Source organism: Pleurodeles waltl, chromosome 6, assembly GCF_031143425.1.
Source record: "Pleurodeles waltl isolate 20211129_DDA chromosome 6, aPleWal1.hap1.20221129, whole genome shotgun sequence".
Classification (NCBI taxonomy): Eukaryota; Metazoa; Chordata; class Amphibia; order Caudata; family Salamandridae; genus Pleurodeles; species Pleurodeles waltl.
The window spans coordinates 433,603,592-433,626,498 of record NC_090445.1 but is presented as its reverse complement, the minus strand read 5'-3'; the positions used below and the strand labels follow the sequence as shown (position 1 = coordinate 433,626,498).

The 22,907-nt window shown below is 44.7% G+C and overlaps 1 protein-coding gene across 11 annotated transcripts in view; it reads left to right on the top strand.

The window, feature by feature from the left end:
• PLEKHA6 (pleckstrin homology domain containing A6) overlaps positions 1-22,533 on the top strand; it is a 527,946-nt gene extending 505,413 nt beyond the window's left edge. For all 11 annotated transcript variants that reach the window (XM_069238499.1, XM_069238501.1, XM_069238498.1 and 8 more), the window contains 5 exons: positions 3,155-3,319; positions 3,682-3,815; positions 9,271-9,413; positions 11,800-11,960; positions 18,829-22,533. In XM_069238499.1, the coding sequence (XP_069094600.1) occupies positions 3,155-3,319; positions 3,682-3,815; positions 9,271-9,413; positions 11,800-11,951 (594 nt within the window). In that variant the 3' untranslated portion in view covers positions 11,952-11,960; positions 18,829-22,533. The remainder of the gene's footprint in view (positions 1-3,154; positions 3,320-3,681; positions 3,816-9,270; positions 9,414-11,799; positions 11,961-18,828) is intronic.
• Positions 22,534-22,907: the final 374 nt, after the last annotated feature.

The following is a 22,907-nucleotide window of genomic DNA, read 5'->3' as shown; positions in this document are numbered from 1 at the left end:
ATGGGGACACCATCCCCAGCAACCGATCCAGTCCCAGCCAGTCTCTACTAGCACTACTGCCTCAAAACCTCTCTAACGCCCACCCGTTTTAGATCATCATCTTCTTGTGGTCGGGGTGGTCTTCCATTTTCCCACCAACTGGAAGTTGACAAGGGCTACACTCTTTCAGTGGTACCTGAAACCAGGTACCTGAGAACACAGTGACTGCAACATCAAGTGAGACTCTCAACTCGGGTGCAGATCTTCCAATGCATGCCCTCAGATCTGCACTTGTAGATGGACCCCATTCAACTTTTGGTGGTTCATGCCTTCATTCCACCTCAGTCCTAGGCTATCATGCTCATATCAGTGGCTGAACTGTAGTGCCTGTCTGGGTGAGGACACAAGTCATTTGTCCGAGTTGCAGACCAGCTGCAGGCTACTGTTGGCCCTTCTTGCCATAAAGGCATTTCTCTCTTTTATCTCTGGGAGCATCATACAGATTCTGTCTGACAACACAACCTGAATCCATTATACCTACAGACAAGGAAGTTTGGGGTCACAGACCCTGTTTGGAGGTTATTCACCTGTTTTAACTGGTGCAGCAATGGAGAGTTTTCCCAACAGCGTCTCATCTTGCAGGCTTACTCAACCTGAGAGGAGATGCTCTGTCACCTCTCAATGGAGGATCAGGGGTGAGGGTTACACCCTAAAGCGACAGTGGAGATGTTCTCCAGATTGGGTTGTCCATACTCTGATCTGTTTGCCCCTGCCTTGAATAATACATTTACCTCTGAATGGTTCCTTGAGGGATGCTTTCAGCTCTAGCCAGGTCTCAGAGCCATCTGTTCGGATGTCTACCAATTCTACTTCTTTTGAAGGTTCTTTGAAAGGCATGGAAAGATTGACTACAGCTGATTCAAATCACCCAAGACTGGGCAAGAAGTATCTGCTATGCCACTCTATTTTCACTCACTATACTGCCCCTTCTTCCTCTCCCACATTGGTGGACCTGCTTTCTGAGCTGGAAGGTCAAGCTTTGTACCCTGATCCCCAAGTGTCGTCGCTCCACATATGGAGACTAATCTGTACGTGCTAGTCATGTTTTATTATACTAAAGTTGCAGACATCACCTTGACTTCTAGGAAGCCCATTACAAAATCTATTGATGTGGGTCACTGGAACAAATGTGTTCAGTGGTGTTAGTAGGAAGGCCCGAATCCTTTTCAATTTCATCCTCTAGAAATCCCCTGCAGTATTCTCTCTCTTTCTCTCTCTTTCTCTCTCTTTCTCTCTCTTTCTCTCGCTTTCTCTTTTTCTCGTGCGCCCAGCAGGGTTTATCATTTGCAGTGTTTGAAGGCTGTTTGACTGCCCCGTCTGCTTTCATGTATTGTCTCTTTTGCTTAGACTTTTTCTAAAAGGTTTACTTGTTTGCTCCCATTTTGTTAATAGTTCTCGAGTGGGATATGAATCTTGTGTTGACTGTCCTTATGGCATCCCCATTTGAGTGAATGCAGTTGCCTGGTTAAACCTCTTGCTCTCTTAGTAGCAATTACTTCAACCCAAAGGTTGGGACAACTTTTCATAGTTTTCTATCCAGATGTTGGATCTTTGTACCTGGCCGTCCCTCTTACCCAATGAAGTATCTGCATTTCACATGAGCCAGTCCATCACAATTTCATGTTTCTTCCCTCACACTCATTTTACCAAAGAGGAGACGCAGCCTCATAGACTGGACCCCAAATGTGCGCCTTCCTGTTACATCAGTTCAGTCATACTTAGCAGATCAGAGTTGATGATCAGCTCTGTGTAAGCTTCACAGGAGCTAACCAGGGCCAAGCAGTGATTCATCAAAATATTCTTATCTCACGGTGTCCTCCTTTGTATCGACATCTGCTGTGCCTTAGCGAAGAAAAATCCTTTAGAGGATATTTGTCCTATGGCTGCTTCCAAAGCTCTCTCTGGTGACTGGCATCTGCTGGGTAGCCATGTGATCATCTTTTCATTCTTCTTCCAAGCATTATTGCCTCAAAGCCCACACACACAGTGTTGAGTACTTTTACACGGTGGGGTATTTATGACTTTCTCTGTTAATCTGCACTACTCAGTTCAATCTTCCAGCTTGGTATTGCTTTGGGACTCATTCATAAGGTGAGGAATCTGCAGGAAGACGCATCCATCAGAAGGTGTTTTTTTTACCCTCAGTTACGATAGTTCTGGTGGCTATATAATCGTCCTCAAAATTCCTCCCTCATTCCCATCGAGTTAGTGCTGTTGGATAATATGATCCCAAGGTATGGAAACATGTTGTATGCTGTTATTGTTGTTGATGATATTTTGGTTCCTTTTTGCATGCCTCCATGGGGTGCTACAAAACTTTCCAGAACAGATGCTACCACACCAGTGCACTCTGGTGCCTGGAGGGGTATCCATAAGGCGAGGAATCTGTGGGAAGATTATTTATCCAAATGGAGCTAAATAATTCAAATCCTAAAATGTGCACTTGAGCCCCTTTGGTGCTTCACAAATCACCTCCTAATTGCTCCAGACACACTTTTGTATTGTTTGCTAGATTTACTCCTGAAAACATATGGAAGAACCCTGAGAATATTTGAGATGCAGTGTGCATCTTAAATATTAATCTGAGCTCACCTTTGTAGATTCTTTGCTCGTTAAAGCTTAGGATTGCAGAAGATTCGTTGGTCCCAATGCAGCATCTGTTGTAACATTGCGAATTTGTTGAGGTGGGTAATGAGGGCTATAAAAGGGGGTTCACCCATTCTGACACTGCTTGTTATTCTGCCTCATTGTCAATCTGTGTTCTGTCTCTGGTCATCTGGTAGTTCCCCATGCTGCCATGCTCATTTTGTTCTAACTCTAAGTCTTTTCACTCCCTTAGTCACTTGAGCTTAAACCTGGCTCATATGTTTTGTTTCTTCATCTCTCCACTTCACTTTGTTTCCTCATCTGTGTCTTGTTGGTCCCTCTGTTGTTTCACCTGTGCAACAATGTGGCATGTTTGTCTGTGCACACTTCTTTCCTATTGTCTCATCTATTGTCATTCCTGGTTTGTTGATCGTATATGGTCATTTGGCCAGTTATGTCACACTTGGCCTAGTAATCTTTCTAATCCCTAACCAGTGTTTTTCTTTGCTTATTATTTTTCTGGATACAGGTTCGAAGACACCGCAGCATCCACGAAGTAGATATCTCAGACTTGGAAGCCGCACTTCGGTCAGAGGAGCCAAGCAAGACATACGAAACACCAAGGGAGGAGATTGCCCGTCTGCGCAAGCTGGATCTGGAACCACAGACATATAGTGTGGACATCAACAAGGAGGTGAGTGGGGCAGGTGATGGATTAGCAGAAACTACCTGCATTGTTGCATGTCTCTATCACATATGCATACCTTTCCCAGAGCCCATTCATGAACGTTTACCACTGTGCACACTTATATGTTGACACTCAACTCCTTCACTTGCTTTGGGGTAATAGGAATTATTATAGGAGAGCAAAAGAGGAGTTGTTGGAGTTGTCTACCAATTATTTATTTTTCATCAAAAGAATCAACTGACCCAAATTCTAATAAAAGTAAAATGTTTTTGTGATGCCTAATTTGCTTGTATGGCTCTTTAAATCTCACATTAGATATACCATCACTGTCATAACTTAACCCAGAATTTTGTTTTCACCCAATCCAGCTTTCTACTCCGGACAAAGTCACAATTCCAGAGCGATACATCGATCTAGAGCCTGACACTCCGCTTAGTCCGGAGGAGGAGAAAGAGAAGCAGAAGAAAGTGGAGAGGATAAAGACCCTCATTGCCAAATCCAGGTGTCATAGCTTCTCTTCACTATAGGGCTAAAGTGATATTCAGTGTTTACAGTTTTTGTATTTCTGACTTGTGTGGTTAATAGTTGGTTGCAATGCTGCCTGGTGCGTCACATTGGATCAGCCTAGTGGTTAAATGGACATCTAATCTAGAGGTTAAAGTGAAATAAGGTATACTTTTTAATTTAAGGCAAAATCTAGTAGGTTGATATTTAGTCTAGAAGTTGAGTTGCAATATTGACTATATTGAGGAGTCTAATGATTACAATGTGATACTGCCTTGTGGTAAGGTGAGGTGTGATCTAGTTGAAATAAACATGGTCTAGTGTGTAAGGTTAAGTGTGGTCTTGTGGTTCAGATGGTATTCACTGGTTAAGTTGAAATGTGATCATCTGGTTCAGTGAAATGTGGTGTAGAGATTAGACTGGGATGTGGCAAAATGGGTTCATCTATATCTATAGAACCAAGGGAGTTGCGCTGTAAGACTGACCTCCCCAGCTGACCAAACTTATCTCTGCAATTCTTATCGTCTGGGGGCTTATTTCTCCAACCTTTCAAAAGTGTTATGCCTAAAAGTGGGCTATACTTAATATTAGCTGCCTATAACAGTGAATTATTAAATTTGCTAATTCTAAAACTTCCTCCCCAACTCTCTCATCCTGTCTGTCTGTTGCCATTCTTATCTTTGCTTTTCAGGGATTTATAATCATCTTCTAGCCTACCTGTTGGAAATATTAGGATCTTGGACAACTTTTAATTGTACTTCATGTTATGAAAGCAAAGTATGGTTCTTGGCTGTGCCCTTAGGAAGAAAGATGTTAGAGGGGATCAGTCTTTGCGTTCAGTTTTACACAGGGAATCTGTTAGAAATGGGGTTCTGGTTGGCTAGGGTATGCACCTCAGCCAGGCAGAACTTACCTACTCTAGTCAGGGCAAGGGAGTTACACGTCCAAGATAACCCCTGCTCACCCCCTTGGTAGCTTGGCACGAGCAGTCAGGCCTATCCCAGCGGCAATGTGTAAAGCGTTTGCACAACACACACAACACACGTGACGCAATATCCCCACCACAAAGGAAACACAACACCAGATTATATGAAAATATACTGTATTGTACACAATGCAATTATTAGACCAAACATCACATATCAGTACTATCCTGCTACCTTAGAAGTTGTCAGAACGTTACACATTAGTTACTCTGCAAACTGGCAGTAGTTACACATTACACACAGGTTACTCAGTATTCTGCAACATAAGCAGTAGTCAGGAAACACGTTATTACACCTAAGCACATCATAAAATGCCCATAGTAGGAACATTAGAAAACATATGGCAAGTTAGAAAAACATATTAGCAAGCATGTCCATAAAAGGAACACCTGCACACATGTATAAAACCATCATAAAACAGGTAGGCAACATACAATGCAATAAAGTCTCTAATAAGAACTTTTGGTGTATATATATATTGTCAATTAGGAGTACCTGATTGATGATAAAGGCACCTCCAGTGCCCAACAAATGAAGAAGGTGAAGAAAAATGGGGCCCCGGCGCTCCTCTGCGCAAAATGGGGGCCTCCCCTATCCCTTGGCCAGAGGAGGGCAGTCCGCACCTCCTCTCTCTTGTGGATGGGCCCCTCTGGGGACCTGAGATCCCTAGGGCCCCCCAAGGCCTCAACCAGCCCTCACAAGGGAGGGGCCAACGTCCGTGAGTTAATGGGGAAGGAGGGGCACCACGCACCCCCTCTGACTTTGCAACGGGCCTCTCCAGGGGCCCATGGTCTCCTAGGGTCTCCCCCAGGCCGATCCTGGCCCTCCGCTGGGGGGGGAGACCGCAAAAAACAATCCTGGCCTGCACAGGGCCACACAAGGCAGTCCGGGGTGTCGGGGACACAGGGGGAGCCTCCGGTGAGGCTTCCCTTCCCCCTGCCTGGAAGGCGTCCTCCAGCAAAGGGGCCTGGTGGGGCGAGGGAGCCTCCGATGAGGCTTTCTTCCCTGCCCACCGGTTCCCTTAATACTCGGCGGCCTGCCCAACCGTCGGAAAGGAAGCAGGCACCAAAGTCGGTGCCTGCCAGTGCCCCGGGGGCGCTCCACGGAGCGCGCTTCACCCTGAGGGCACGACAGGAGAGCTCGAGCTCCAAGTACACCAAAAACAGGATTCTTCTGGTGCCCCGGGGGCACGGAAAGCCAGCGCGACTCTGGCGCTGGCAACCACACAGTCCGGGTCGTGGCGGTGATTTCTCTCAGCCAAAGAAATAGCGCTTCCAACAGCGCTAGATACCAGCAAGGGGGAGCACTTCCAATCGCTAAGAAAACCCCCTAAAGGAGCGCTTTCCCAAGCGCTCAGCTCCTGGGCAAGGTGAAGCACCCCTCGTGCTTCAGGGTAAATGCAGGGGTCAGGGGCCACAGTGCTGGGGAGCAAAAGCTTGCAAGAAAAGGCCCACAGGTGGAGGGCCCAAAAACAGGCCAGCACAAGGAGTATGTAGCAAGTGGCAAGTCCTCTTTAGTGACCAAGCAGGTCACAGATCAGCACAGCAGCAGTCGTCCATGGCGGTTCCTGGTGAGTTCCTCCAGCAGTCTGTGTCCAGTTCCAGGTAGGTTCAAGGAGTCTCCAAATTGTGGGGACAATTCCCCTATACTTATACTCGGTCCTTACAATGTTTTGCAATGCTAGGGAGAGGAGGTTCCAGACAGTTACAACTGGTTCTGGGAGTGCTCCCTCTCTCCTTACAGCACAGGCTCCAAACATCAGTGGGGGTTAACGACCCTATTGTGTGAGGCCAGGGCACGGCCTTTACAAATGTAGGTGTGCCCCGCCTCTCCCTTCTCTCAGCCCAGGAAGACTATTCAGTATGCAGATGCACCTCTGTGACACCTCCACCCTTCCTGTGTTCAGGCTGTCTGAAATTATGCACAAAGCCCCAACTGTCACTCTGCCCAGACGTGGATTGGAGTCAAGCTGCAAAACACCAGAGTCATAAGCACAGATAAATGCACACTTTCTAGAAGTGGCATTTCTGTGATAGTAATAAAAAATACACCCACATCAGTAAGCAGCATTTATTATCACCATCACAACCGTACCAAACACGCCTACGCTACCTCTCATAAATCAGACGCTACCCCTTACACATAAGGCAGGGCATTTCTAATGCAATCCTATGAGAAGGCAGCACTCACAGCAGTGAGACTCCAAGTTAGGCTGTTTGTCACTTCCAGGACAGGCCACACAACCTGGCACATGTCCTGCCTTTCTACATACATGGAACCCTGCCCGTAGGGCTAGCTAGGGCGTACCTTAGGGGTGACTTACATGTAGTAAAAGGGGAGTTCTGGGCCTGGCAAGTAAATTTAGATGCCAGGCGCCTGTGGCAGAAAACTGCGCACACAGGCCCTGCGCTAGCAGGACTGAGACAGGTTGAAAAGTCTACTTCAGTAGGTGGCGCAAGCAGCGCTGCAGGCCCACTAGTAGTATTTAATTTACAGGCCCTGGGTATAGAGATACCACTGTGCAAGGGACTTATAGGTAAATTAAATATGCCAATTTGGTATAAGCCAATCATACCAACTTTACATGGGAGAGCACCTGCATTTTAGCACTGGTCAGCAGTGATAAAGTGCTCAGAGTCCTAGAGCCAACAACGAGAGGTAAGAAAAACCAGGAGGAAGGAGGCAAAAAGAATGGGGATGATCCTGCGTAAGGAAAAAAGTCCAACAGAATCTGTTACAGAAAAACAAATTGTGCATATGCCTGCTATTTAGTAGCTGGATCCTGATTCTCCCTCCGGGAATTTTAACATACCACCAGACTGACCATGGAACCTGCTTGTTCTGCCAATTTAAACCTTTCTGGATAATAGCATGAAACGGATCCCCAACTTACGTGTCGATTCAGGGCGATCTTTTGATTTATTTATTGCTTCACCAAATGCAGCAGCAGTCAAAGAGATTCTGAGATGGAGATAAAATATTTTTAGTCCTCGCTGTGTAATCATTGACAGTATGAATAGACAAACTGGCAGGGCCTCTACAGCAATTATCCAACTCCCAAGAGACACTTGCCCCTTTGTAAATATTTGTAAAAACATTTTGTAATTACAAAATGAAAAAAGAAAAAGAAAACCTTTTTTTTTTTTTTAATGCATCCAGTTTTCATTTAAGGATAACGGGCAGGATTTTGTTTAAAAAAAAAAAAGATTGCTTTATTTAAAAGCAATCACGGGCATCGTAGTGCGCAGGCCACCATCCCTGTGATTCTAGCAATTCCCAATTGGTCGCAAACCTGAAACTTACCTCTTTACTATTCATGAGGTGGGAATCGCAAATTGTGTCAGACACATTTGTACATTGGTGTTTGTGATCACCAAATTGCAAATCACAACAATTTGCTATTTGGTAATAGCAAACAATTACCTTTGTCCATGCGGCCCAAGATTACTATTCAAAGGGCCTCAAATGCTAAGAATTTCACCAAATCCATTTTTTTGTCTTGCTTTTGAGAGTAAAGGCTTTGCAAATGTGAGATAAAGGAAAGTTGGACTCTTCCTGAAATTCACTAGAGAGCAGTGTTTCATTTGGGCTGGTCGTTGCCGGTGGGGGTTACCTGCACTCATTTTTGGGGGTTGGGGATTTACACTTATTTTTCCACATCCGACACTTACCAAGAGTAAAAGTGTGAAAAACACACAGCGAGGAAAGCTGGAGGAAGAGAAAGTCAGAAAAAACATGAAAAGCATGAGCCTGCAGGTGTGAGAGAAAGGAACAAGGAGTGGATTAAAGAGTAATTAATTTAAGATTACCAGCCTTCTGCATGGAGATGTTTAATTGCACCACCTGCGTGCTCCAGAGCTGAGCTTGAGGCCCCCCACTCTTACTTTTACAAACTAAGCACTGCTGAGCAGCGTGATCCAGTGAACAGGTATAAAGACTGGAACTTGGATGGTGGACACAAAGATTTTTAAATGCAATGGTTTTTAAGGCTTGTACATCAGTATTTGTTCCAGGACGTAGTGCGAACGGTTCTGGGTGTTATGTGAAGAGAGTCACCATATAGTCATTTAAAGACAAGAAGAAGGACTGACTTTAAGGAGTGCCCCTATGTGTCACTGTTAGCCAACTGATGTTGTAGCAACAGGGAGAAGTGGATGGATGTCTGTGGAGGCTGAACAGTGTAGCAGACAGTTCTGTCCACATTAAGGTAGTACTGCAGGAGGCCGTCTTGAAGGCAAACAGTTAGTGTGGTGAGTGGATCCATGGTATTCAGTCTTTGAGAAGTGTGAGGGGGTTAAACATGAGAAAACTGGATTTCTCAGGATTATGCAAAGAAGGTGAATCTATAAAAGACAACACTGTACAAAACCATTACTGCATGCAATATTCTGTTTCAGAGAGTTAGATGGAGGGATGGGTATCTTTTATTTTAAACTCACTGTTACCCCTACTCTTCCTTCTTTCCAGCATGCAGAACGTGGTGCCACTGACAGAGAGTGAGGTGGAAGTTCCTGTGGACTCAGAATCTCAGCTGCAGGAGCAAGAGAAGAGGATAGAGATCTCATGCACTCTGGCAGCAGAGGCCTCCAGACGAGGCCGGCTGCTTTCTGGTAAGACTGCACTGTTGGAGAGGTAGTTCTGGGCCTGTGTCTGCTTGTTAGTTGTAGAAACAGCCTGTGCTTGGGCAAGAGCAGAGTGACCCCAGTGGGTAGGTCAAGACCAGAGGTCCATACATTAGTTATTATGTGTGTGGTCACTCAGAATCCATGGTTCTAGAGGAGAGTGGTGTAGTCCTGATCTGTGTTCATGCACAGTTGCTGGGTCTAACATATCCAACAGAGTGCAGTCTATTTCCATGCACCATCAAAGTTCATGAATATTCTTCAATCCTGCTAGGTTACTTTAGTTTACAAACTAAGTGATGCACCACCAGTGAACATTTATCAGACAATGAGGTTCCTGCAGTTATGAGAATCCTACTTATGTGGACTGGTTATTTGTAAGCTCTCTTGCAGAGGTCATTCAGCCAGGGGTTGCCATTGTGCACAGCGTGAAATCCATCCAACACATTCTTGAAAGTGACTGAGTAATAATCCTCGGTGATGAACAGATTGTCTGAGATTGCCACTAGGAATGGGGATGCAACAAGAGTCCAGGATTAGTATTTCCACTTTCAAATAAGGTATTTAACTGCCTGTGTCTCCAGTTGGAGTGTTATATGAAGGAAGTAGGATTAGAAATAAAGGGTAATGTGTTTAAAAGAAAGCAAAGAAACACTGTGTTCCCATTTATGATAAATGATCTTGCCTTCACCTGTGACAGTCTTTACACCCTAGCAGGTCATGTCGTTTTCCACCACAGTGCTTTGCCTTTGTAGGTGTTTGTTTTAAGTTCCTACCCATATTCTGCTGGTAAGTCTGCCCCTTGGCATACTCTAACTCATTTTCCCCAGCCCACTTCTTGTCCTAATGCGTGCACCCTTCCCTAACCAGCCACCTGGAGTACCTTTAGATGTGCCCCATGGCTTTTCTTGCATCTTACCCAAGAGCTTGGAACCTGGTATAATCTTTATACTGCCCTGTAGCTAACCCCCTGACTTGTAATTCATATCTGCTACGTCAGGCACATTAGGAACCTTTTGTCCCTAAAGAGAGTTTACGATTAGCTATGGCAGTCTAAATTCCAGAATCTTAAGTTCCATGTTTCATTTGGCAAGGCCCCTTGAGGTTTCCTGTAGCGTGATAATGAGTTACATTATAGCCTTGTTATAACAGACTCATGATATTTCCTGGCAACCTCCATCAAACTATCATGGGGCGGTGTGTGCCATCCAGAGCCTAGTACTGTGTATGGACTGGATTTGGAATTGTACTTGGAGACCTGCGGGCAAGGGTCTGAGTAAGGGTTTAGGTGATAAGTGTGTAGGGACATAGGGAGTATGAGTGGGGAACGATGAGGAAGGCAGAGAGAAATGGGAGCAGGAAGGTGAAAGTAAAAGATTGACCAGGTGATGTGGGAATATTTGGTCAATTGTGATGGGAAATAAAATGGCGTACGTTCGCGTTGGGCAGACAGGACTGAAAATAAGAGGTGGCCATATGGTAGGTGAGGCAAGAGCATTGGATTGCAACGAATTCGAAGGTGGTAAAGGTGACTGAGGGACAGCACGCTGTATTTTGAGGATGACTTAACAACAGACTTAACAGTTTGTGGTGAGAGAGGGATTCAATTAGAAGAAATAGAGTTGAAATTGAGAAAGGGAGAGTGATTGGACATGGGCTTTCATATGGAACTGCATTGAATTCTGCGGGATGAGATAAAGAGCATGGCAAAGGGCAAAAGTAGGCTATTGTAGAGAGAATAGGATTAGTTGACCTGTGCTGATGATAGAGGAAGATGAGGGACTAGTTATGTCAGCACCATGCTAGAGATTACTTCTGAATGCCTTCTGTATGGTCGGGCAGGTTTTGACAGAGTTCAGGCCTATTGCCTCACAAGAGTACCCCCAAACTTGATTCATATTTCTGTCATTAAAACTGGGTTGTTAAAACTTTGGCCATTTCGAGGAAAGTAGAACATTTCTATGGAAATATTTCTTGGAATTATTAGATCCTGAGTAACTCCTACTGTCTAGTGTGGGATTCATGAGCAATGTGGCACTAACCTCACCCACATAAATGGTGCAGATGTCTCCTACACATCTATGTTCTGGTTATATGGCCAAACACATTATCTGCTCCGGAGGCAAGTAGGTGCTGAGAAGTTAGAAAATCTCTGCACAAGCCAGCACTTGGAAAATTGGTAGTGCTAGGACACGGTCACTCAAGTTTCACACACTGTCTAAAATGAAACTTCCCTTGCCCCAGTTTAACAATCCCAAGTCTGTCATTAGATTTCCTGATATTAAGTGAGATCAGTTCAGCTCTATGGTGTTGCCCACCTGTACCCCTGATGTTTGCATGCTCCTCACTGCCATGTCACCTTATGTCTCGATAGCTCTGTGTGCCACCCCAAGCCCCCCCACTTCTCCTGTGACCCTGGCTCCTCAAACCAACCCCTTCTCGTCTGAACCTTCATCCCGGGGAGTTGACAACAGCAGCAGCAGCAACAGCAGCGATGAAAACGGCAGGCACTTCGTGAGTGTCTGAAAAGGCAACGTAAGCGCTCGTCCTGCATTCTGTGTATGTCTAGAGGGTGGTAGGTAACACCCGTCTTGGTCTGTGGTTAAGGAGCATGTTTCAAACAGGGTGGAGGACTGCAGGTAAAGATGATGGTACATTGACAGAGGATATATGTATGGGTCCCTGGGCTTTAAAAGAAGTAGGTGCATTAAGAATTGTGCATTTAAGCAGTGCAGCTTTATTTTTAAATAGTGGGTGCAGAGGGTTTGGAAGGAAGTCTGTTGCCAGAGCAGTGTGTGGGTTATCAGTATTAGAATGCCGGTGGGTGCTGTGCAGGATGGAAGAGTTTGCTCAAAGCTGTATGTGCATTTCTGCCTCTACTTGCAAGTCCTTCCTGGGCTTTGTACATGGTATGCAATTCAAGAAGAATAAATGAAGTGACAAACAGTGCCCATGGCTGCTTGTGCCCCTGTGAGTTAGGCCTCTTCTGGACAGTCACTGTCTACAGAAAATCTGTCATTTGTATGCCGTGGTGATTCTTGCCCATTATTATGTTGCACTATCTCTCATCTTCTCTAGTTCTCCCTGTTAAGTTTACAGCTTGGCTCTTTCTTCTTCCTTTTATAGTTCCTTCCCCATCTTTCTAACCATTTTCTTCCATGCTTTCTTACTGCTCTGGTCCTTTACTTTTGTGACTCCTTCTACACCTGCCTTCCCCACCTTTGCTGTCTGAACATACCTCATCTCCTGCTCTACATTCCTTCCTGCCCTAACCTCCAAAGTAGCCATATCCCGCTTCCCCTAAGTAGGGAACTTTGTGTGGCTCACGGAGGTGCAGTTGCAGTAGTAGTTGCAGGTCAAAAACTGAAGTATGCTCTACTGTAGCCGCATGTGATGCTGCAGTCACTTCCCAAAATAGTAGGGGCGTTGCAGGTTGTGCTGTATTAGCAGCTCCGATCACAGGCACCAGAAATTGCTGTGGATTAGTATGAAAGCACATTGGAAGAGTTATGTCCCCAAGCAGAAATTGCAGTCCAGGATGTAGGTGCATTGGCAGAGCTGTGTGCATGACTAAGTACAGAAGTGGCAGAGAGGTGAGGGACTGTGGGTTCAGGATGCAGGTATATTGGCAGAGCTGTGGGTGGAGGCTAGAGTCCTCTTGTACTCCTGTTCTGTGACGCCTAGGGGAGAGCACTGATAATGGCATTGGTGACAGATAGACAGTTAACCCAGAGAGTCTTAATACTATGGATGTCATATTGTTTGCTAGACCTTTGCTTTGCCCCTCTTTCCAGCAGCAAATAGCAACTGTGAAGAACGAAAAGAGGATCTGGAAGAAAACTCTCAATCTCCATTCCATGTCCAAAGTCTAATATTCGATTTTAAGTCAAATTATACTGGCCTATTGCCACTTAACAATTTGAGGATAAATCAGTTGTCCTCTTTGCAGTATAATATATTCTAAGCATCGGTTCTTACAAAACCAAGAAAACCCATTCTAAATAATGAGATGCATATTCTGAAAAAACATCAGCATCAGTCATTAATCAGCAAATGTGTTTCTTGCGTACACCTTTTACTCATCTTGGCAAAGCTGTAAATCACACTAACACCAAGGGTTTTAAACATAAGATAAATAATTGGTCTTCACCTTCTGATTTGACCTGTGCAGTATTCATTTTATTTTCCTTCAGTCCTCTAAGCATAGATAATTCTGATTTGAGACATCTTACTGCAGATTCCTCTCCTTAGGTTATTCCCCAGGTGCCAGATTGAAGCTAGATATTTTAGTACAGTGCTCCCACGTGGCACTGGTGCCCATACCGCCCTGTAAGTGATGGAGCAGGGTGTATATAAGCGCCACACCTGCATGCTGACATCTAATCCTTTTCCCTGTGGGTCCAGAGCTCCACTTCCGAATTTGTTGATTTTCTTGCAGTTTCCAAAAGTGTCCAGAAGTGTGTTGGCAAACAATGTCCTGACCAAAAATGACCGGTTTCAAGCTGCACTGCGACTTCAGGGACAAGAAGCCAAGTCATGTGATCAATGCTGCATCTGCACCCAAAAGTGATTTGAAGCCAGGAGGAGAAGATTGTGCCTCCAAGCAGAAGAATTGTCAGCGGCCTTCACGTACATACTCCTACAAGTCACAGGCCTGAACTCTGCCTTTATGATAGGGCTGTTCCTGCAACTATTCCACTTCCTGGTTAAAGTCCTCTAATAAGTCTAATTGTAAGCATAAAAAGGTGAAGTTGGACTCTATTCCATCCAACCACTCTGATTCGAAAGAGAAGGCGCAGGGCATCAATATGTAAGTCACACTCTATGGAGGTCATGGAACCAGACCTTAGCTTGTCCCGACATGCTCCAAGGTTCCTGGGCTGTTATCTACCCCACAGTGAATAGGACCTTCAAAGAAGCTGTGCTGCAAGTCTTTCAGCTCCATCTGGTGTGCCTTGAGGCGAGGCCTCATGGATCTGCAGAGGCCTCCAGTCATGTTACCACCATTGGATCCCAACACCAGGATTGATGCTACTAAATGATGGTTCAGGACTGACTCCCATGACCGATCCTAATCCAACATCAGCTGGAGCTCTGCTGATGTCATGCTGTGAAATTACAAAACCGGTTCTCATGCAGCCTGACTCTAACCTTGGTACCTTTTACTTCTCTGCAGCAATCAACAGAGGCTCCATTACCTTTTTGATTCTGACTAATCCTGCACCACAGCTGCGTGCACCACAGGATACTGATGAGGATGGTGAGAAGGATAACTTTCTCACCCTTATTATACTGATGATGCCTTATACTTTGATTTATAGAATGCTAGTGGTCCTGAGATGAAGCCTTACGCACCACATTGGACCACCATTGGAAGAGAGTGCCCCATTTGAGGAGGTACTAGAATTGCAGTTGTCCCCCCTTGCAACTAAAACCATGTTTTGACTAAAATTCTGCAGCCTGAGCCACTGACCCTTTACTGCCATTTAGTGAGGTCCTCACAGATACTGATAGACACCTGGTGGAAACCATATCCTTTTCGACCTTAGAACATGCAGGTGGCCAAATGTCATAAATTGGTGCCTGGAGATCCAGATTTTTCCCACCACATTTCCTCACCAAGCAGCCCACTCCAGAGAGCCTTATTTTACAGGCCTTGACCAGTAAGGTGAATCCTAATTGATTTCCAGCCACTCCGTTTTGAGAATCAAAGTGGATGACGCCTTTGGCAAATCTGTGTTTTCTTTCACCAATCCGACACTGTGATCTGTCTACTAGACCAATAAACACATGCTCTCTGGGACATGACCATTGAGTTCTTGCTAGCAGTGCTGTATTATTTTAGGGCCTCTTTGACCCAGACAACATATAACGGGTAGGTACAGCAAAGTATTTTATCCCTGCAGATTTGGATGCCATGCATTGCCTTGACATCATAGTTGGTATCAGAGGTGTCCTCAGTAGACATTCCTGGATGAGGTCCACCAGGTTTTCCAATGATATGCAGGCTTTGCTAACGGACATACCCACTGTTGTCTCTCGTTTAAGGAGAGAAGGTGGACTCCTGTTTGAAATGCTGTAAAAAGAAAGGAACATATTCCTTGGGGCTGTTGATCCCTGCCAAGCAATTTCAACACCAGTTTTGCAAATTTAGGGGCTATTCCAGCAAGGAGGTAGGCAGTCATTAGGGTGGGAAGACCCATGGAGCAGGAATGCAGAGGCACGAAGGACAAACACATGAGTAATTTCAAGAACATGTTATGGTCCCAGTGTTGCATTACAAATGATTTGTGGCCTAAAGGTGTGAACCCTTTTTTAATCTGTCACAATAGGTGGCTTCAAAAAGGAGGTGTTGGTTTGGCAAACATAGAAAGACCAAAAAGGCCAACAAAACAAAACAAACAAAAGGGCACCTGACAGCTTTACCAGTAAGGGGTCTGTGCCCCATGCACTGCACCAGGCTACAAATTGGTCCCTCTGCCTCTAATAAAATGATTTTTTGGAGGGTTGTCTAGTAGCGAGGATGACATTGCAAATTTAATGCAACCTTGAAGCACCCAGGTCTTATTCTATCGGTGACATTTACCCTCGTCCTCAGGGACCGGACCTTACAGGGCTTTGCCAGGCTGATGAGGTTACGCCCTCAGAGCTCTAAAATCATCAGCCTAGCAAAGCTTGGCACAGGCTGCCAGGCACCTGCTCATTACTGCATTACTTGTCTACTTGACCTTGATATTGTGAGTGTCGGTCAGGCTTACCTTTGTTCAACCTAACAGACATACCTCATGCTTTGGAATGGGGGGTGGGGTCGGAGCTGCATAGCCCATAATGATGGGCTGCCCTGTTATCTGCCAAAATGTGATACTACCTTCCACTTTGGGCAGTCTTTGACTCTGCCATCATTGTTTGCTCCCCCTAACACCTCAAAAAGGGCAGGCTCCGTAAGATGGAACCCTAAAGGGCTTGAACTATTTACATACATTCCACAAAGGACCTTCAGGTTGATAACCAACGTTTTGTGTAGTTCTCTGGAGTGAATAATGACAAGGCTGTGCAGAAGAGGACAGTGTCAAGGTGCAAAGTCCCCTGCATTAAGATCTGTAATGCGCTGCCCAAAAGCTGCCCCTGGAAGGTCTGAGAGCATTTTCCATGTGGACTAAGGCTGCTACAATTGCATTGGTGTGAGTAGTACCTGTCTGTCCTTGAGATCTGCCAGGCTGCAATGTGGATAATTCATGAAGCACTGCTGCTTTTACAGCCAGGTCTGGGGGGGGCGACATTTCACCTGCTCAGTTGTACAAGGCTTTTTGGGGTAGATACTCCTTTAAAAAATATTCGAAGACGAGGAATCTGTGGCTAGAAGTATCCATCAAAAGAACAAGTTGCTTAACTTTGGTAATGCTCTTTCTGGTTTTCAAAAAAGCCCCCAAGTTAGTACTCGCACACTGTAATCAACAATTGTTCACGCTTTGCACCTGAGGGCCTTGAAAAGGAAAAGACAAGAAATTGAAGTTCACGTGCATGGGTGGTGCTTATGACACACCTAATGAAGCGCAAGAGTACTGCTACAAAAAATCTCCGGAGGATGTTCTAAGGTGAGGAATCTGCAGTTAAATAGATTATCCACTGGAAAGAGTGTCATCAAAGGTAAGTAACTAGTTCTTGAAGCTGTGCCGGAAATGCCAACAAATAGTTTTTTTGTTCTTGTTTTATAAAAAAAGTCTAGTGTCCCACACGTTCAATAAACAGCAGCATGGCAACTTCTGAGAAAGTTGCTTCAGATGTAAATGGCAGGTCAATCCAACAAAAGTGAAAGGTAACAGCCTATTAACGTACCACACAGACGTTCCTCAATCTCTACCCCGAGGTGTTTTTCGAGTTGAAAGATGTTGGAGTATAACATCAGGCAACCACTGTGGCATGATTGTCTAGTAACGCAAGTCTGTTCTCAGACTAATTGGGCAGAAAATGATCCGTTTCTGTCACAGGGCCTCTTTCTGGATACCAACCCCATTCTATGCAGCAGTGACTCCATTTAGTTTATGCCACTGCATACAGGTTTTTAGTTCCTGGACCTCAGGAATAAGACATCATCTGCAACTATTTCAATAGTTCTGGGACAATCCATGATCTAATGAACACTCCAAGGAGGTACAATTCCTGTTTTCCCCATGTCCTCCCTCTAGACTCCTCAATAGGCTGCAACAATTCGGGATGAGATGTAATAACTCCAGCAACAATTCCAGGAGAGACGTATCAGTATGTCTGCTAAAAGCATACCATTGATACTCCAAGAACGATTCAGCTGAGCTATACCTGTGAATTTTGAACTAATCTGGAAAGCTGTTTGCCCTTGAGCACTTGGCCATGATAACATTTCTAGCTTCCCTGTCATCAAGGGAAGGTCTTAATCGTAACTTAATCTTGTCCACTACATGGTCCATTGGCAGCCAACCTTTCAACGCCATGTGGTGGATGTTATTTGGGTCAAGCATAGATCCACCGTAAGGTTTCTTAAGAGACTGAACAGAAGATATAACATTGACATCTTTGGATTTTTTTCTCAGTCATTTACAGATACATCAGTCTTTCCTGTTCATCCTCATATGCAGCAAATTGATTCTGGTTAATGAAGGGCTGATACTTATTCTGAGAACAAAAACTCACATTCTGTCAGTTTTCGTAATTGGTAAAAGACAAAAATCTGAACTCCTTCAGATTTTACATCCCTTTACCACCAGCATCGCAAGTGCCAGCAATATCCGCTCTTCCAGAAAGTGAAGCCTACCTGAAAATTTGAATGCGACCCTGATCTGCATTACTGAGAGTCCCCTCAGCAGCCTAGAGTGCTATCTACTAAGTGGTCTGTAACTACGTTAAACAACAGATGTTTGTCGGTACCAAGCAGCGCTGATCATAGAGAAAATACAAAAATTGATTAGGAAATGAAATAAACGGTTTAAAAGCACAGCTGTAAGAACACCTTGCAAATAATGTTCAAAACCAAATAATGAAAAGAAACGTATAACGTTAAACTTTGAAAAAACTTTTAAAGGAATATAATTAATCTTCAAAGCCTAAAATTGTGTATTCAAAATGCAAATAATTCTTTATTGACTCAAAAAAGGCCAAATAAATATATAAACTTGGAGCACAGAAGAAAATGTGACTTAACTGAGAGAGGTACTATCAAAACAGAGATGGATCTGCTGTTATAACTCTTGGGATCTGTTGACCTTTCTTCCAGATCGTATCAGTTAGTATTAGTTGCTGGCTAGAGTGGCAAAGGTTACAAACATAAGTAAGCGACTCCAGTACTGCATTAAAGTTGTCACGTCTGATTGCCTTGAAGCGCTGTAGCTAACCAACTGCTGCCTTGTTGTGTCTCCTTTTTTTCCTACAGCACTGGCCACTTCAGAGCAGCACCACAGAGCCACATTTTAATCCCTTCATGCATCGGGTCCCTGCACCATTCACAAGCTCTAGATTCTTTTTTTGTCAACAGGGGGGGGTCTGTGGAACTGGGACACAAAGGGTAATTCTCCAAAACGTGGGTAGATGTGGAATGGAACCCCCCCCCTATAAGTGCTGTTACCGTAGCACACCTGTTTAGAGGAACAGATTGAGAAATGAAGCTTTGTGCCACTGCACATGCGAATGCATGTGCTGACTGGACCACGCCCGTGATTTGAATTTGGGCCAGCCTCATACGTCAAAGGTGCATGCTGCAACCACGGTCCAGCACCCGCGCTGGCAAGGAATATCTGCGACAGATGACCAGCGAGGAGTGATTGAGAAACCCTATCGCATACTCGGCCATTTCAAGCGAACATCTAGGTAAATTTATCATGATTTCCACCTCCTCGACAAGGTACATGGGACTAAAGGACAAGGGGATGAGGAGCAAGGCACAAGGGTCTGCAGGCCTAACCAACGAACTCTAAAGATATGATTGAAGGAAACGGGAGGACTTGGCGCTTGTAATGGAAGTTCACATGAAGTCAAATATGCAGAGGTGATTTGACTCAACACTGTGTGGAGGGTAGACTCTGGCTAGGGTCTATCGAGGAGGCAGGAAACAGAAGGGTGAGAACCTGTGGCCTCTGTACTGTGACTAGTGGAAGAGACCGGGACCACTGAGTGGGAGGTTAACAGAGGTAAAGTCTGAGGAAAAACAGGCCTTGGATAGGTAGGTTCACTGAGCCAGAATAGAATCTGCAAGTTTTAGGGTTCCATGGCATATATCTCTGTTTGCTATTTCCAAGCACCCAATGTAGGACCTGCACCATCTCCTATTGTGATGCGCAGCGTGCCACTTGCTACAACACCCGTTGCCCCCTCAGAGAGGGACCAGCTTCAATTCCCTATTGAAATCCACTGTACACACTAAAGGATCTGCTTCAGTGGTGAATGCTATGCATTGTGCACAATGAGGCACCTGATGCAATGTCCCCTGAAATTCCTTGTGCAAATTGCACTCCAGTTATCTTTTCCATGTGTTGATTACAATGGACTTTTGCAAAAGACTCAGCTTAGAAGTACTTTTATTAACTGCCATGTTTAATTCACTAATAAGGCACACTGCCTCCAAATGAGACCCTGTAGGTGGTATGCTGATGAGACCTTCCATCCTGTGGAGCCCTACATGTTGTGGTTTCTTAACCTTTTTTCCAAGTTCCTGTAATTGTGGCTAAACATAGACCTGGGTAATGGGAAATCATGACACCATAAAGAGGTGCATATCTGTGTCAGATCGCCTCTCCTCGGTGAGTCTGCACCACAGCACCCCAGTGCACCAGTCCTAGATGCGGAATCCCGCTACTGATCGCTGAATCCTAGATCCGGCTCGTGGACTGGGGAAAACCGAATGGCATCGCCACTGCTGCAGGCAGGCAATACATTGCCAAACAAAGATGGTTCTCAGTTTTTTGGAATCTTAAGAAGAGATAAGCATTTGGCCGGAAGCCTGAATAACCCTTTTATCCATTTTATATGCCATTTAACGTATTTCTTAAATATATATTTTTATTACCTCACTGTTTTCCTCTATCACATGTCTAACGAGGTTGCTCTACCAACAAAGGCTGGCGATGAAGATCGTAACACCAGGTATATACATGCAGTTAACCCTAAAGAGGGCGGCCAGTCCCTAAAATATATCTTATACTCCGTGGCAACACTTGGAGCTTTTACTAAACTATTGAGAGCTGTTTCTTTGAAATGTGATGGTCGCTTGGTTCATTTACACGGAGTGCTCATAAAGTCGCAGGCAGAGGACAGTATTCAAAGATTAAGTCTCTGTGACGTCACGAGTGGGACATTAAATATGAACCTACTGGCAGCTGTAAACACAAGTTTCCTTCTTTTACTCTTGTGTCTCTTTGTGGGGCGAGTATGACTCCTGGAGACACCTGCGCTAGGTATTGGCCTGTCAGCAGCTTCCAGGAGGCTCCCTAGAAGGCAGCTTCATTTTCAGCTGGGTAGGGGTCGTTGCAACTGAGCTCAACCCCTGAGGAAGCCATCAGTTGAAGATGCAGGACAGGCCCTTGCAATAACTGACTTCAACCCTTCTTTGCTTCATTCTTTGCTAACACTACCTTTGATTAATTTGCTGGAGCCAAAGTACCTAAACACAGAGGAAGCCTAACCCCATTTTTTATATTTTTTATATAATTTATTTTTTAAAAGTGGAAAGACGTCTTTTTGCTCCTGGTTCCATTTTATATTTTTAAGCTTGTCTGTGTACAGTATATGCCAGCCATGTCGACTTAAGATTGACCAGTGAAGAGAAGAGACCAACGACACGATGTAACCCTAATATCCCTTTGTTCAGTAGCATCTTGCGGGGTCTCCAGAAGCAGCTGTCCTGACCCTGTACTCCCTTTCCCCCACCTTACACACCCAGACTCTGAGACAAATGTAGCCTTTGGTTAAGAGAAGGGGTGATGAGGTGTGAAGCAACTTTTGATATTCTGAAGGCCTCACTTATTTCATCAAAGCCAAGTCATTTATTTTGCTATACATGCCTTAATATATGTTTTATTGAAAGTAATTGTATGATATATAATATATGTGTATGTTTTCACTGATTATTCAGTGCTGGCGGTGCATTGGTTGGGTGTACCTCCTGTCCATGTTCAGCTGCTGTGGATATACTGCACAGTCAGCTGAAACCTGGATCTGCCGGTGCAGCTCTGTCGCAAGGAGGTGCTAGTGTGGTGCCACAGCCAATCACGTCGCACTCTGCAGATGCAGCTCCATCTTAGGAATCTGCAGCTGCTTCCCCGTGGCAGGCAGGTATTAGCAAAAAAAGGGTGAAACTGCTACTGAGCCCCTGCACTTAGGACAGAAAGTGGCTCCTTCCACAGTGATTCTGTGGCAGTCGATAACTGGTTACAAAAGAAATGGAATTACCATGAGGTGTCGTAATAGACATGTAGTAGAAGGCACATGTAATGTTTCATAAAGCAAACAGAGCAGGCAAGGGTGATGGAACAAAAACAAGCAAATATTGGTAGAGTACGTTTTCAGGGTAGCCAGACTCGGAGTTTCAGAGAAGGCAGGCTGGGGTGAAAAAAAAGCGAAAGCTACAAGCAAGTCCTGGTATCCAGGTTGTAACAAAACAGTTGCATGCAGGAAGTGGCAGAGGTGCAAAGCACCTGTCTTCACAGAAAGGAACACAAACGTTTTTGCAGGCAGTCCCAGAAGAACATTTGGAGGACAGTTTCAGAGTTGGTGCAAATGGGTATACTGGCACTCGGAGCCGCCACACAGGCAGAATATGGTGGCCTCCTCCACATGCAGACCAAGCTTCTGGCAGGCCAGTCCATGCATTAAGTAGTCGGTGGAAACAAATTAGATATTTAAAAAGGAGTGTATAAAAATGTATTTTTTGTTTTAAAGCAAATTATTTAATATATGTGTACAGTGAGCCTGAAAATGGCTTCCCTTTCTCATAATGTGATGCTAGAATTGAGGATTTGCTGGTTTAGCACTTTCCGGCCTACACAGGCTCTGGAGACGATGGAATGTTTTTCTGCCAGCTAATCCTGTTTCATGGTACAAGGAAACAAATATCTCTGCTTTATTAAAAAAAAAACTACATGTCCTTTCTTTTTTCAAGTGGTCTGTGTCCTTATTTGTTATATCTGATTGTAGCACTGTGTGGGAATACAATAACATATTGTGTGTCTTTCCCGGTGATAAGAGGGGTTCACAACATGTTAATGGTGACTGTGCTGGCTAGCAATAAAACCAAATGAGCAGATTATCATTGGAACTGCCTGTATATTACCAGAGGGTCAGATACACACTCCCCACTATATTATCAGGCTTATTTTGTAGCCTGTTGCCGTGTGCTATACCAGTTGTTAAAGGACCTGAACCTGAGTTAGAGGCCTGAGCCTCACACAAAGGCCTATAACAAGATAATAGGGCCTTTAACATCCAGTATATCCTGGGGCAAAAGGGTTATAAGGCTGT